Source organism: Pholcus phalangioides, unplaced genomic scaffold, assembly GCF_987345545.1.
Source record: "Pholcus phalangioides strain wild (caught in Gottingen) unplaced genomic scaffold, Ppha-v1.0 ptg000027l_1, whole genome shotgun sequence".
NCBI lineage: Eukaryota > Metazoa > Arthropoda > Arachnida > Araneae > Pholcidae > Pholcus > Pholcus phalangioides.
In genome coordinates this window covers 4,572,129-4,588,850 of record NW_028301617.1, presented here as the reverse complement: position 1 = coordinate 4,588,850, position 16,722 = coordinate 4,572,129, and the positions used below count along the sequence as shown (strand labels likewise).

The 16,722-nt window shown below is 42.7% G+C and overlaps 1 protein-coding gene across 2 annotated transcripts in view; it reads right to left on the bottom strand.

Moving 5' to 3' along the window:
• LOC149068220 (cell adhesion molecule Dscam1-like) overlaps positions 1 to 16,722 on the bottom strand; it is a 147,840-nt gene that overhangs the window by 29,190 nt on the left and 101,928 nt on the right. For both annotated transcript variants that reach the window (XM_089251598.1, XM_089251599.1), the window contains exons 3-5: positions 10,624 to 10,743; positions 7,504 to 7,701; positions 7,228 to 7,375 (exon numbers count right to left, since the gene is read on the bottom strand). In XM_089251598.1, the coding sequence (XP_089107724.1) occupies positions 7,228 to 7,375; positions 7,504 to 7,701; positions 10,624 to 10,743 (466 nt within the window). The remainder of the gene's footprint in view (positions 1 to 7,227; positions 7,376 to 7,503; positions 7,702 to 10,623; positions 10,744 to 16,722) is intronic.

Below are 16,722 nucleotides of genomic sequence, written 5' to 3'. Positions count from 1 at the left end.
ACGATGTCCACATTGCATGTTCTCTACTCCAGGCTAATCGCTGCCGACAGTGAGTTGCCGTGAGCGGAACACATCTGACAGGCCTGCGAGCATATAGACCAATATCTTCCAAACGTCTGTACACGGTTTGCCTTGAAACTGTGGTACCCGTGGCTGCAGATAGCTGACGAGACAGGTCGGATGCTGTGCTCCGTCTGCTTCTTTTGGCAGTTACTGCCAAATACCGGTCTTCATTCGGCGTTGTAACTCGGGGGCGACCTGTACTGTAACGTCTACTGACATTTCCGTTATCTTGGAATTGTTGCCAAAGCCTAGAGATGACACTTTGGGCAATTCCAAGTTCCTCGGATACTTCCATCTGAGTACGCCCACATTCCAGGCGGCCGATAATTCTACCACGTAAAAAATCATCCACATGCGTCCTCTGTGTCATAACTATTCGCTTATAGCACTGAGCGCCTTACAGAACTCTTGTGAACAATTTCACTTCTTTACACCCTCTTACACTCTCGTCATTGCGACGTACTATCGGCATCATCTGGTGGCTTCCTGAAATTTGCATATCATTCTTGCAGATGTGTGTGATAATTCTACAGGTGAAATTTTTACTTTAGATTTCGATTTCCATGTGATTCTGAATTATCCGTAATTTATGGACATGAGTGTATTTAAAATTGATTTTTCTGTGTGTGTGTGTGTGCATGTTCTCTATACAAATCTACAATTTTAGATCGATCGTCGCCAAATTTTGCATATATACCAAATGGGACCCGACTTAAACGATAGGCTACTTTAAAATTTCGTCAGAGCAGGGCAAATGCCGCAAATGGGCAAAAAATGTCGGGCCAATGGTTTTTGTGCCTCAACAATCACTTTTGGAACGTTTACTTTGGTTACCGTGGTTCCCTATCAATGTGTTTCAGACGTGTATATGCCTTTACAATGGTTTGTCATTTTTTTAATCCTGTTGGTATAGGTATATGCATAATAGTTTTTTTTTTTAATAATAACGTGATCTTCACATATTCCCGAGGGATCAGCATGATCCGTCCAAGGAATTTGTTAGTGTTAGTAGACATCCATGCCCGAACAGGGATTCGAACCCAGACCTGCACAGTGAGAAGCTAGTTCCCTAACCACTCGACAGCCAGGTGGCTTACGCCTTTATAGTGGTTTGTGCCACTTTTTTCAATCCTTCCAGTAATGAGGCTTTTTGAATGGACGTCGTAATCATCATCAGCATCACTTTGAGGGTAAGGCAAAGGATGATCCCCATAGAAATCAGTGTCAAAATTGCCAATTTTACTGTAGAAAAATGCGGAAATTTAGTGGGGGGTTTTCCACCACATCAATAATTTAAAAAATGGTATTAAATACTCGATTTTTGAAATATTGAGTTCGCTTTGAGAGATATACGAAGCGCAGAAAATTAAACATGAAGTAATTAGCCAGACCTAGTTTTGAGTTGGATATCCATGCAATAACATTGATTTCAACTTTTTATTTGCATCTTCTCAAGCATGAAAATTAATGTCTCCGTATTGTCTTTTGATATTCAATATTCGTCTTCAAATGGATATAGTTTAGGTTGTTTTAAAATTAATTATGGGCCCGTAAAGTGCATCGAAGAAATTCCACAGCTTTAACTAAGCATGTTTGGAAGCTGGAACAGGCAGATCTCGATAACTTGAAGTTCGGGGGGGGGGGATCGAAATGCCTAGCGCCCCTTGAAAAAGGAAAAATATTCGCGTTTCTAACGTTTCTTTAAATCTACATTTGTTTATTTAATGAGTAACGTAGGAAGTCGCCATATTGGTTAACCTGGACACGGTTTGTATGCCCCTCAAAGGAAGAGGGAGATATCACGTGATCCAAAATGCCTCATTGAAGACAACCCGGGCAGGGCCGGGTATTATAGCTAGTCTATACATATACAATTAATTTTCTGTCTGTGTGTGTGCGACACCTTGTGTATGTTCTCTATATTCTCTATACAAATCTACAATTTTAGATCGATCGTCGCCAAATTTTACATACATACCAAACGGGACCCGACTTGAACGATAGGCTACATGAAAAGTTCGTCAGAGCAAGGTAAATGCCCGAAAAATTGTCAGGCAACAATGGTTTTTGGGCCTTAACAATCACTCTCGGAACGTTTACTTGGGTTACCGTGGTGAGGTCCGGCGATCTTGGAGGCCAGTGATGTTTAACTGAGTCGTCAGGTCCCGTACAGCCGATCCATCGTTTAGGAATGCGATTGTTCAAAAATTCTCGAATGTTGAAGCTCCAGTGTGGTGGTGCCCCGTCCTGCTGGAAAATGAAGTCATCCGAAACGGTTTCTAACTGTGGGAAACGCCAATATTGACAAACACTGAAGTGGCGGCCGAAGGAAGAGCGTTAGCGCTACCTGCCGGCCAATGCGTGAAACTCGAGATTTCCCTCTTTCTACCTGTACTAAATAGTTATGATTTTTTTTTTAAATCGGATGATTCTTTTTGAAACACCCTGTATATTCATTTCTACGTTTCTTTAAATCTAGATTTGTTTCTTTCATGAGTCGTCCAGGAAGGCGCCATATTGGTTAACTTAGACACGGTTTGTATGTCCCTCAAAGAAGAAAGAAGGGAGATATCACGTGATCCAAAAAGCCTCATTGAAGAAAACCCGGGCAACGCCGGGTATTATAGCTATTTATAAATAATTATGATCCTACACAAAAAAAAAAAAGGATAGAGATGAAAATAATCCGCACATTGAAAATGATATTCATCGTTACGGCCAACGGGAATCAGATTCCCGTTTGCTTTATACGTAATTAGAAAAGAGACTTACCTGGCATTAATAAATCAGCCTATTGACTGGCAGCCTTAATGAGTGTGTGTGACTGCTAATAATCCTTAATTAAGGACATTAAATTCACGCTGTAAATATCGAATATGTGAAAGGAGTCGTAGTTCCATAACATGAAGAAGCTTTATTTCCTTTTAAGAACTGACTCTGGTGCTGCCATAACGAGAGGAAAAAAAGTAATTGTGTTTATGTTGGAGGGATTGCGGGGTCTTCATATATACTCCCACACACACGTGTGTGTGTGCTATGCTTGACCTGTATTTATGTTACACACACATTCTATTCGTGAGGGATTTGGTATTAGGGTTGCATCAGAGAACATTTCCGTGTAAAATAAGGGCCTCCTCATACGGGGATACCAAAGTCTGGCAATTGATAGGGGACAGACTCTGTATCTAGCAGCTCGACACGTACATTTCTACAGAGTTCCTCACACGAGGATATTGGCGTATTTGCGACGAAATATCCGACGTAACGGAGTCACTTGGCGACTTGCATGCTAGTCGAACGCAAACATTTGTTGCGCAACAATAAGATTGTCTAGATTGTACGAGAGGTGCCCGACACTGAATTTTGTTACAAGATAAACAGTTATATTACATGTAACTTCTATTTTCTACAGTTCTTTGATGCAACCCTAACCCCCAAATCCCCCTCGCATGGAATGCGTGTAATATAAACATAGGTCACACAATATATATAAGAGAACACACGTGCGTGGGGGGGGGGGGGGGGCATATATAGGAAGACCCCACAACCCCTCTAAGGTAAAAACATCTATATTTTTTTCCTCTCTGTATGGTAGCACTAGAGTCAGCTCTTAAAAGGAAATAAAGCTTCTTCATGTTATGGAACTACAACTCCTTCCAAATATTCGATATTTACAGCGTGAATTTAATGTCCTTAATTAAGGATTATTAGCAGTCACACTCATTAAGGCTGCCAGGCAATAAGCTGATTTATTAATGCCAGGTAAGTCTCTTTTCTAATTACGTATAATGCAAGGAATCCGATTCCCGTTGGCCGTAACGAATAGTGTAAGACTAATGTTATTTTCAATGCATAATGTATAGGCAGATAAGCAAGTGAATCTAAACACTGTGCCGTTTGTACCTATTTTCCCGGGCTTTCAGATTTTACTTTTAGTAGCTCCGCGTGCGGGAGAACGGGGCAACTCGACTGTTTCAAGTCAACTCAACTCTCGAGTTGAGGCTACTAGTGTTCAAATTGAGTATCCCCGTGTGAGAGATAGAGGAGACCCTAAAAGTTACATGTAATATCTTCGTCCTTCTTACAAAATTCACCGTCGAGCACCAATTTCTACTGACGAAAACATGAAGGCATATTTCAAGAGTCGCGTTACTTTTGTTGCGTTCGACTAGTACTCAACGTCGCCAGTTACTCCCCGTCGCGTAGGATATTTCGTCGCCAATGCTCCAATACCCTCGTGTGAGGAGCTCCATAGAAATATATGCGTTCGATTTTCTGGATACCGAGTCTCTTATCAGTCGTAAGACTACAGTATCCAATTGTGAGGAGGCCCTTACAATCAGGCGAAGTATCCGATACTGCTACTACTCACTCGTCAGGAACTTGTATTTTTATAGTGTGACCACATGGTTCGTATTTGACGGGGCATTTATAACTTCTTTTTTTTCGTATAAAAATGTCCCGCATTTTCGAAGGGAAGCTTACTTGATTTTGCTTATTCATCACTGAAATCAAGGGTTGCGATTATTTTTCATAACTAAAAATTGTATTATGCTAATGGGGGACTATCATTGATGAGTTTTTAGCGATAAACGGCAACTTTATATACTTATTTCCGACCAGATTTTTTTTTTCCCTGGCGATGTCCTGTATTTTCACGAAGGGAATCACGATTTCATGTTTTTATCGAGGAAAGGCGGTCAGCCTGGGGCTGTACTATCTCTTCATGCTTATCAGGAATCCGATCCGTATCCGCGCCGATTATGACAATATAAGCATGAAAGAGAAATTTCCGTACTAGCGGCATTCTCCCTCCGAAAACAAGCATCGTATTTCTCCGAATATTCGGATAGGGCAGACCCACTCCTTAAGCATCGGATGATCGTATTTTCTACTCGCCATCGCGAGTAGAAAATACGAAAAATGAAAAATTTACTTCTTGGACTTTTGGAAATTTATTACGATGACTTAAGTGGTGTTTTTCCTTGCAATTTCGTCGGCTTTTTACAATTGATTGGACGGATTCAATTAGAAATCCAAGTGTAGTATACAGTGAAACCTCGCTACAACGACACTCGATATAAAGATAATTCCCTCTACAGCTATATTTTTTTCGCATCTTTTCGAGATTTTTTTTTATGGTATATTTCTCGATGATATAATTATATTATCATAAAATTATATACATATATACAGAGGCGGATTTAAGGGCAGGCGCACCGGGCTCGCGCCCGGGGCCCCGACTTCTAAAGGGCCCTGAAAAACCCAAACTTCACACTTTTTTCCAATTTAAAGGGCCCATCATTTTCTTTTGCGCCCGGGGCCTCGACCGACTTTAATCCGCCACTGCATATACAGTCAAACCTCGTTAGTGCGTCACCCGGTTAACACGTCACTCCGCTTACCGGGCCACTTTTTTGGAAGTCGCAATTGTCCTCAGGCAAGAATTGGCATAACTATGGCTTACTCCGTTTAACGAGTCACTCCTCTTACTAAGTCATGTTTTTGCTCTCCCAAGAGTGACTCATTAACGAGGTTTGACTGTATATACAAAATAAATGAAGCAAAGCAATAATTACCCACGTCCATCAAAATAGGCAATGGAGGACAACAATACGTTTTTATTCCAATGTGATTCATACCTTATGTCATACTACTCATTTCCAATAAAGATCCTATAATCGTATCGTTCTTAGGGAAACGCAAAATGAAATATACAAGATTCAAAACTGGAATATTTTCAATAATACAGCCAAGTTAAATCCGGACAAGTGTGAACTTATTTGACTCACTACAAAGAAAGAACCTATTAACACATCATTAAGGATAATGAATCGTAATATTATTCCATCTCGAGAAATGAAATATCTGGGAATAACATTTGATACAACAGACTCAATTTCAGAAATCCTACAGCGAACAGAATCAAATCAACAACCATAACACTGAATCAGATCATGAAATTTTGTTATCCAAGATCCAAGCTCAGCTTAAAAAACAAGCTTATGATGTATACGCAAGTTATTAGACCAGCAGTTCCTTATTAAGTACGGCTTAGAGAACTTCAACAAATTAATTAGAATGCTGAAATATCCTTCTGAATATATAATACTTACACGCTTTAAAATACATTTTAATTATAGAAATAACTCTTCATATACTCCTTTTATTTTCCATCCTCCCCATTAAAAAAAGTAAAAAAAAGTATCTAGCCGATAGCCCGCTAACACCTTCCATTTTTGACGTTAAAGAATGTGGAAAGAAAACAACACATGTTCTGCACGTGTATTAAAAATGAATTGTGCGTTGCCACCGTCGCTGAACAGAAAATTCAGTAAATGTATAGTAGTAGTTGTATATCCCAAGCTTAATTGATTGGTCAGTGGTCGATCGGATAAAGGAAAAAAATCGCTTTTCCCTGCGTAGAAAGCGATTTCTTTGATTTTCCCTCTTTCACGTCACGTGACGTTAAGGAGTGAGCCTAAGAATAATTCCTTGGTATCGTTTTTCGGATTATTCTTAACGTCATGCTTATGAACCGATGCTTATAATTCGGATCGGATGAGAATAAGCATGAGGAGGTTGTTCAGCCCCTGGTGTATATCGTGTTGTGTGTATCGATGCTTTTTTCTACCAGGACACCTTTCGTGGGCCATATTGATCCCTCGAAGGTTGTGCGCCACTGTCCTGAAGCAATCCCCACATGTAACCCCCCCCCCCAATATTTTGCCTGTGACCGAAAGGAAGAAATTTCCCTGTCGCTCCTGTAGAAGGAATGAGGCGGTTAGAGGAGCAACACTCCTTCACAATTCAAACACAAGTAACCATTTATTATACAACTAACGCAACAGAATCTACAAGAACGTATTACATCGATATGAGCTGACTGCGTAACTGTCTGGTTTTCGCGGCGAACGCCAGTCCAGTTCCTCTATCCTGCAGACGTGCGATTTTCCCTATTACGCGGACAGCGCCATCCAGTGGTGGACGCTGTCAACACCCTCCTCACGAAATCGGCAGGGTTGCCATATTTAGGCGATTTCTGATGTCGGACCGTACGCGAAATAAGTGGGTTGCAAACTAGGTTCGAACTGAAGAAATTGGCTGTAGACCTTGGCACCATATTGAATTGATAGTGTCCCGAAAAGATTTTTTTTTTTTTACCTGGATCCAGGTCGGACTTCTATTGGCACGTTCTTCTTGACCCAGGTCACATTGATTGGTCCGTCGCCGGTGACGTCACACAACAGCTTGGCTGTTTCTCCTTTCCGGATTGACACTGGCGTACTCTGGACGAATACCTTCGGTGGTACTGTGGGGGGGGGGGGTAAAGACACAGATAATGAAGGTTTAGGTCAGTCTAGTAAATGGATATCACGCCAAATTACACAAACACGTGACTGGTCGATTGAAAAGAAAGCAAAACAAAGTGGAAGTTACCGTGGACTCTGAGCTTAATGTTTTTGGTGAGTCCTGGCCCGATCCCGTTGTCCACTTTGCACACGTACGTAGCACTCTCGTCGGCTTGGGCAATGATCAGTGAGCCGTTGGAGGCCACGTTCCAAGATGGCGCAGAGTTCTGGGACTCGCCTCTTGGATACATGAACCCGTTTTCCGTGTCGCTGTTGGCACTGTGCTCTGGAAATAGTAAACGTTTAGGATCAGATTCGTCGTCGACTCAAGCTATTAAACCCCATTGAACTGAAATGACGAGTCCAGCTCGCCATGAAATTGCATGTCCGAGCAGTGCTGCCTGAAAATAAATTGTAGTTCAAGGTAAGGGGTTAATGATCAGAGGCACCGCACGACGTGAAGAAAGCATTGGGAGGGGGGGAGGGGGTTGAAAGTCTTGCCAATCATCCCATACGTACGGGATGATAAGTTAGCGCCAGCATATTTTTAGCCATTTTTACCCCCCCTCCCTCTTTCCCCGTCGGCAAAAGTCAGCAAAACTCGAACCCCCCCCCCCATCAGCTCTTCCCCTCACCTCTTAACGCATATTTGAATCAGAGACGTACGGGGTGGGGCGGTGCACGACACCACCTATGCCCCCTCCCCCCCCAGACTGCACAAAATATTTTGTAAACTATTCCGGAAGAAAATATCCTTATACGTGATTACAATCAATTTAAGTGACACGTGGCAGTTTTTAGAGCACTTACGCGCCCCACAGTGCAGTTCTACATCATTTAAGTTACCCGCGGCACATTCCCAAATTGCTTGATTGATTGATATAAGCGGCATATTTCTAGATAACTTGAGTGACGCGCGCCACAGTTACAAAGTACATATAAGCGGCCCTACACACATTTCTAAAGAACTTTAATTGGCCCGCAACACATTTCTAGAACTCTTAAAGCGACCCGGACACATTTCCGAGATCACTTGAAGGATGCGCGAAACATTTAGAGATCACTAAAGTGACTCTGTGTAGAGCACTCGGCAATAAGGAGGAATGTTAGTTCAGGTGCCCACAAATTAGGGAAAGGTTACTCTTGTTTTTGGTACGCTTAGTAAAGATGTTGTTTAGAATAACTTCATATTTTTACAAAAGGGTGGTTGATGACGTACACATAATTCAAACCCCCCTCCTCCCCTTGTCATTAAAAGTCAGCAAATCCGACCCCCCCTCCTGTTACTGACGTAATGCTATTTTTGGGGTGCTTGTAGAAGACCCGTTGGCAATATACATTCAAATATATATGATTCAAATGAACGAGTATATACACAAATATAATACAACGTATTAATGTAAAAAAAACATATGACCTATGTACCCTGTACGAGACTGAACAAAAAAAAAAGGGCCCAGGTGCCTGGGACCTAAAGGACCCCGAGTCGTGTTCAATCACATATAATTTCAAAAAGCATACGAGTACGTATGGGGGGGGGGGGAATGGATCGTTGAATTGTATATCCATTAATTATTATGGGAACGAAATTTATTGTTGGGGGTCCAGCTGAAATAGCTTTAGGCCCCCCAGGTTCCGGCACCTATATACCTTTATTTTCACGTTTTTTTTCGGCATTCCCGATTATTTGTACAGAAATGTCCCGTTTTCTTCGTCACTTATTTATTATGCTCAACGCTTTTCCGTGATGTACATTTCACGTCACTGCGATTTATAGTAGCCCTTTATCCGCCATTGATGCAATTTCTCTCAATCCTTTTTATCAATAATCGGCAATTTTCTTCTCCATTGGCGATCTTTTTAGCAGAAGTTGGCGACATCCGATTTTAACCTAGTATTTTCCTTGATTAAATATGGTCAGCAGATTACCAAGGGTGCTCAAGACCTTTTGGAGAGTGCAGGCCACTTCATTGGTTTGAAAACGTGTCGCGGGACACTTAATATGGGCCGCGGACCACTTAGGTGACGTGGAACTACAGCGTGGTCAAGTGATATAGAACTGTGCTTCGGGTCACTTGAGCGAGTTGAAAATGTGCTGCGGGCCGCTTAAGTAAGTGCTTTGGAACTGCGCCGCGAATCACTGAAGTGATCGCGGCGTAGTGTGCGTATATCTGAAAAAATATATTGCAAGTCACTCAAGTCATCTGGGAATATGCAGCGGACCACTTGAGTGAACTGCTCCGTGGGTAACTTAAGGGATCTATAAATGTGCCGCTTTTTTCATTTTTATAAAATTAGGTTTTGAAATCGCAGTCAACATCGGATGACTGGAAGGAAACCATATTTGGCCCACGGGCCATTGGTTGAAGAAGCCGGTCCCACTCACACCACGCGGACTAATCGTATACCCATGGCCCTCCACAAATTTGAAGCCCAAAGATCCCAGCTCTGATGTGGGACGAAGGAGGGGCGGGAAAGGGGGGGGGGCATGCCAGAACTTCAGATAAAAAGGGATCCTTCCCCCCCCCCCACTGTTACATTGAGTGAGATCCACTGTTATGATTTTCGAGAATTGGTGTTGAAATTGGTGCAAGGTGGCAACATCAAGCCAGAGGTAATGAGGCCCCGAAAATATGGTTTTACTTGGTCGATCTTGGCACCCGTCTTCAAAACGGTGGCAACCTCCAGCCTACACGTCACTACCATGGCCCCCCCCCCACAAGGGGTGGGCTAACAAGGCTCCAGCCCTGGGGGCCGGAACGAATTTCATAATTTTTTGCTTTTTCACGCTATAAATTCGTCATAAAGGGGCCCCCGCAAAAGATCTCAGCCTAGAGGGCCCTGCTCCAGGATGTGGGGGACATAGTCATACTACACTCTGATAATACACCTATTTGTTCCACCTTAAGTATCGCAGGGTGTAGGTGAATTTACCTTTTTATTGGAAATGTTATATTTATGTATTGTTTTAAACTTTGCAGTGTTACCTCTTGACGGTGATTGTTGCCATCTCACTGATTGCGTATCCGCTATTCACAAATATCGAAGAAAAGACGCTATTTCGGTAACTTACAGAGCACTGCAAGCCCACCAATCCCGTTGGTGCACCTAGGTGCAATCCATTGCAATTTAGAGAGGTGTGTGTGTGTGTTCGAAATTCAGTGAGCGCACAGTGTAGGGTTTATAGGGTATGTTATACACACGTTACCTTGCAACTTGGTCCACGTTATGCGAGGCGAAGGATGAGCAGTAGCACTGCATGTAAGCACGACTTGGGAACCTGCGACGACGTCTACGTCCGTCGGCTCCTTCTCCCATACTGGTGGCACTGAAAGAAAAAGAAAAACAAATTAATTAACTTGTTTATATGATTACAAAAAGAAGCTTAACCATTTCATGTACAAGGTTTTGGCGACAAATTCGGATTATTTCTATTTAACGAATCGGCGATAAATCTGGTAGCCTTGTCCTAACCTAACCGCACTTAAGGATAACCGAAGAAAGGGGAGGGGGAAAGAAAAAATATATAAAAGGAAAACGTATAATAGATAAGGTACATAAGAAAGTTTTTTTAAGCGAGAGAGAAAGAAAGAGAGAGAGTCCCTTTTTCACTCTCACCCTACGCGTTCTCTTCCGCTCTTACGCGCATACAGTAGAAAGATACATTATATGTGCGGGAAAAAATCATTAACAGGTGTACAGAAAGAAAAGAGGGGAGGAAAAGGCAACTTCTGTAGAAATAGGGTTACTCTAAAGCAGAGTTTACTCAACCTTTTTTGTCCCATCGCCCTCTTCAGAAATTTTTTTCTCCCATCGCTCCCCAACGCAATCTAACCCATAGGATCCTATGTTATACCCGTAGCTTCTACCCCCCCCCCGAACATTCCATCGTTAACACCCACGTTGGGAACCACTGTTCTAGAGCTTCCCGATGGTGAAGAGAGAGGAAAGAAATGGTGTTTGGACGCAATATTACGCCCGTGATCGCAGAGGCTAAAATACACACGGGGGCTGATTTTTTAATAGTGGCAATAATGCAGTAGCGACGCCGTGAAACGGAGCCAGAACATGTCGTTTATATCACAATTGCGTTAAATGCCTATCCTCCCTCAAAGAAAATGAACTCACCCACCTACCGTCCTATATGCGAGTGCGAAGAGGTAACAGGAACAAGGTAGTTGTGGACGAGCCGGCCGTGGAATATATAACCGCAATGTTTTCGTTAATGTGCAATGCTCTGGTTAAAAAATTGAATGTGCCAGAACGATGTAAAACAGTGTCACCCCCAAGGACTACAAGAGGCTTGCGGTGCATCTTCATTGCCTTACCGAATAAGCAAGGTGGGTAAGTTAACCAAAGCTGTAACGCCAATCAACCGAGTGGAGTTATTACGGGGTCACCGGGAGGAGCAGCAGCTCGCCAGATCACCACAACTATTGTGAAAGCTATGGTGATTGGGATGGTGTTATCGTAAAGCATGTTATTTCCCCCCCTCCACAAAGACATACCGCTAATGCGAGTTCATCCCTCTCCTGCGTAACGCGCTTGAGTCCCGTATACATGCAACTTTCAGCTGCCCTCTCCCCCAATGTTTCTTTCACGTCAGCGCCTCTGTCATCAGGTCTTACGGAGGGCGGAAATGATTCTGATGACGACGACATTCTTGATCATTTTCAGCCATTCGCGCGGACGAACTCGCCTCGCGAGGATCCGGGTTCAAACCCCACCGTCGCCCCGCAGTGGTGGTCGGCCGGCTGAAGTTGGTTTTCTGCGGTTCCCAACTCTGAGGTCGCGAATGCAAGCCGATCTCCCCGTTTAAAGGTCTCGCCGTAGGGAGCAACAGGAGTAGTAGCGTTTCGTGCGTACAATCGGACCATTCCAGAAACGCACAAAACACTACTACTAACAGGCCTACAACGGTATAATTATTCATTCATTACATTTCAATCACTATGAGTTGAGAAAAAAAAAACTCATAGTTTAAAAAAAATTGATTGCAGATGTGTGTGTGCGTGCGGCAGCACTACACATAACAAGCATTACACAGAAACAAAATTTCACGGAAGGCTCACTATACGTACACACCACATTCCAACATGCACCAGTTCGTTACAAGTTCCGCAGAGGAATATGGACAAGGTGCATGTCTGGTTTAGTAGTAGAAGTAGGACACACAAATACGTTTTAAAAGACCATTCTGAATCATCTGATAAGGTCTTCTTGTGGCGGGAGTGTTAGCAGATGAGATGATTTCAGCTAGCAAATCGACCAGGTGCCTCAGAGGCTCACTTCCAGTCTACCCGAACGAAAATGAGCCTAGTAGTAGTAGCCATTCACGCGATGATGGCAACCCTGGGATCAGAGAGAACCGTCGATTTACTATTAAATCACACGACGGACGACCCTTTGGTGTTTTCGAAAAAAAAGAAAAAAATCATTAACTTCATTCCTTCATCACTCATTTCAGCACCAAATCCTTCAGACTCCTTTTTTCACTGGAAAATACCTATTTTTTTTGGTTCTTTCGACGGCCTCTATGAGAGATCAGACGCGTTGCCATAAATCTCTTCCGAAACTTCACCACTTAATTCTTTTTCTTCCTCATCAGCTAACCTAGAAATTATGCCGTGTGGGAACAAAGAACCAAAATATGGAGAGTTTCCTTTCATTTCCCGCGTTGATTAACCGTTCGTTTTTCTCTTGTTGTTTTTGTTTTTGGGGAAGAAGTTCCGTGGGAATCTCCACCCCCCCGTGTTCGGAAGAATATGTCGGCTGTTGTTCAGACGAATGGGAGTTGCGTGAGGTTTGCTCGTTTAACTGGTTAGCTCCTTGAAAAGAGCTCCTTAAATGGCCTTCGAGTTTCCGGGATGGAAGAGCTTCTCGGGTGGATGATGACGCTGTGACTTGAGCAATCGATCGGGACAGAAACTCCGGCGGGAGATTTTTAATGGGGCCAGCTCGGGGGGAGTGGTCCCGTAAATATGGTGGGGGGCCATTAAAAGCGTGAGATTAAGAGTAATGGGTTTAGCACTCGTGTGAATGCCTTTTGACGACGTTCTTTTTTTTTTACGCGTCTCGTAGGTTTATGCGCCGGGGCTATACAGGGTGTCCTGTAAGTGCTAATGCGGCCTTTGAAACTATAGCTCTACGACGGACGGTTGATTTATCTCATCAACTGTCCGTCGTAGAGGTATGGTTTCAGTTTGAAAAACGCCCAAAAGGCGTTCAAAGAAATACCCTGTACCAGTTTTGAGAGTGAAAACATAGTGTCGCAAAATCAAAAATCTCTAAATTTTTAAACGGTCCCCTTGTCCTCTATTTTCCAATTAGAAAGCTGTTGCCCTGCATCTCATGTATATACATTTTTTTTAGGACTTCCATATCTTCCACTCGAATTTCGTTGAGGACTTTGTCATCCCATGCCACACTGGGATTTTGTATATCACCTTCACTATTAAAGATTGACGCGAAAAAGTAATTGAAAGCACTACACTGATCTCTACTTTAGACCCTCTTATCGAGGAGGAGCGAGGGGGGCAAACTGTTCCCTTACATCCATTATTGACGTACCTGAAAAAATGATTATGGGTCTGAGCCAATGTTATCTGCCAAACTAGATTCAACTCTTCCTTTTTTACTATACCTTATCACTTTGTTCAATGCCGTTGTTTTTCAAGTAAATGATGACAGGTCCCCTCTTCCACTTTTGCATTCCCTGGATGTCCTTCCTTTTCTCAAGATAAAGATTACGCAAGTTATCGGTGAATTAGAAAGGGGGGGGGGTGCGCTGAACAAACCCGCTTTTTACGAACAAAGGATATGACATTGTGAAAGACAGAGGAGAGTTTTGTTCTTAATTCTTCCCACTGACGGACCACAATCACTGACACCAACCGGTCTTTGAAAATTAACCCCTAACCTTTCCTTCAAAAGTTCGAAGTTCGTTCTTCGAAAACAAGGAGGAACCATTCTTTTAATTGTTGGATTCATCCGCGAAGAAGCTTCAGGAAAAGTTAATAATCCGATGATCACTAGCAGAAAACTTGTCTCCAACTGAAAGAAACTAGTGAGAATCAAATCCAAAATACAGTCGAATCCCGTTATAACGAATGCCAAGAGACCGGAGAAATCACTTCGTTATAAAGTAATTCCAGGTTTTTGCATTGTTACATAGTAACAATGCAAAAACCTGAAATGCAAAAATATCTGAGGGATCAGAAAAGTGTTCGTTAAAACGAGATTTTCACTATAATGGTATTCGTTAAAACGGGATTCAATTGTATATATATATATATAAAACTGATTTTCTCTGTCTTTCTGTGTGTTTGTGTGTTCTCTATACAAATCTACAATTTTAGATCTGTCGTCACCAAATTTTGCATATATACCAAACGAGACCTGACTTGAGCGATAGGCTACTTTAAACGTTCGTCAGAGCAGAGCAAATGCCCCAAATGGGCAAAGAAACTGTCGGGCAACAATGGTTTCTGTTCCCCAACAATCACTTTCGGAATGTTTACTTTGGTTAACGCGGTTTCCTAGCAATGCGTTTCCGACGTGCTTATGCCTTTACAATGGTTTGTCACTTTTTTCAATTCTCCCAGTGATTGAAGAAAACCCGGACAGCGCCGGGTATTATAGCTGGTATAATATAATTATCACGCATCATTTCTCGTTTTTATTATTGTATTTTTTACTAGTACTTTGTTCAATAATACCAACTATTTCTTGGATTTAATCCATTTCTAGAAGATTATAAAAAAGATTATAAGTTTATATCTATATTATTGCCAAAGCCTGAAGTGCGGCTAATTCGCGAATTGGGTGAGAGTTTTGGCCTTAAAAGTGAGAGTCTTATTTTCAGAAATCATTCAAGCATTGGCTGGCTAATTCGCGAAGTGACCAGAGATTCCCTGGCTAAAATTCGATGTAAAACGGTCCGACAGGGCGCCAAATCCATTTTTATTTCATCGTGTGATACATGGCTGCATATAGTAGCTGTATTGGATTAGCTCAATATGATATGAGCTAACGTTAGCTGTACGTATGATATGTTAGAATCATGTTGAACGTCTGAAGGCTGTCTGTGAGGAAGGGTGGGGGGGGGGGGTGGAATTTTTTAAATGGGTTTAGTGTGTGTTAAACTGAGCTATATAGAAACTAGAGTGAAGACTTCCCTATACAATAACAAGGATATGCGCGAGCCGACGCGGAAGAATACATAAGTCCGCGTGGCGAAGCGAGGTGGGCAAAACATTGCCGATTTCAGCATCTTAACCAGTGGTTCTCAACCGGGAGCCATACGGCCCCCCTTGTGGTACTGGGACATTTCAGGGGGCCACGGGAGAAAATGAAGTGGTAAGTGGGCCATGCCAGGTACGTAGTTTGGAGGGCACCAAAGAGCTGAGAAGAAAAATTTAGGCGTGAAGAAATGAAGCTTTCACAAGTCAAGGGTGTTCAAACCTTTGAAGAGTGCGGACCGCCCATTGGTTTGAAACCGTGTTGCGGGCCACTCAAGTGACCGTTGGTCAATTAAATTATTTGTAAATGTGCTGCAGGCCTTTTAAATGTGATGCTTCGTTCATTTTTACAAAGTTAAGTTTGAGGTCACGGGCCATATCAGACGACTCTGAAGGCCACATTTAGCCCGCGGGCGACAGGTTGAGCATGTATGTTTTACGTGAAATATGGGGGGGGGGGAGGTGTGACTACTTATAGAATTCAACAAAACTACCCATAAATCCAGGATCATCTTAAGGCATTTTTATTAGGCATTTTTAAAGCATTACCCAACCTTGTCTGCCCTCTACATTTTACAGCAGGGACCCTAGGAGGGGGGTCTTTCGTAGGTCTCCCGGGTAGATTTTTCGCGAGTTCCACTATATTAAAATATATACTGTGAAAACACACAAACTGATGAGAATAATATCGGGTGCCCAGGCTGCAGCTGTCAGTCCCACTCCTGTGGGGGGGGGGGCCATGCCAGGGGGTCTCAAGTGACACCCCCTCCCCCATGAGAGATTTCATACAGTACAATAAATAAATTTACTGAAAAAATCAATTCAATACGTAGAAAGAATCTCGCTTCTGGATGAGGGTCAAAGACCCCGGGTAAGACAGGGGAGCCACGAGAAAAAAATATGGTCCAAAAGGGGTGCGCACGGGTGAAAAAAGGTTAAGAAACGCTGATCTAAACCAGTGTTTCTTGACCTTTTCTTTGCCCGTGGCCCCCTTTGAGCCATATTTTTTTTCTCGTGGCTCCCCTGTCTTACCCAGAGTTTTCAACTCTCATCTAGAAGCAAAACAC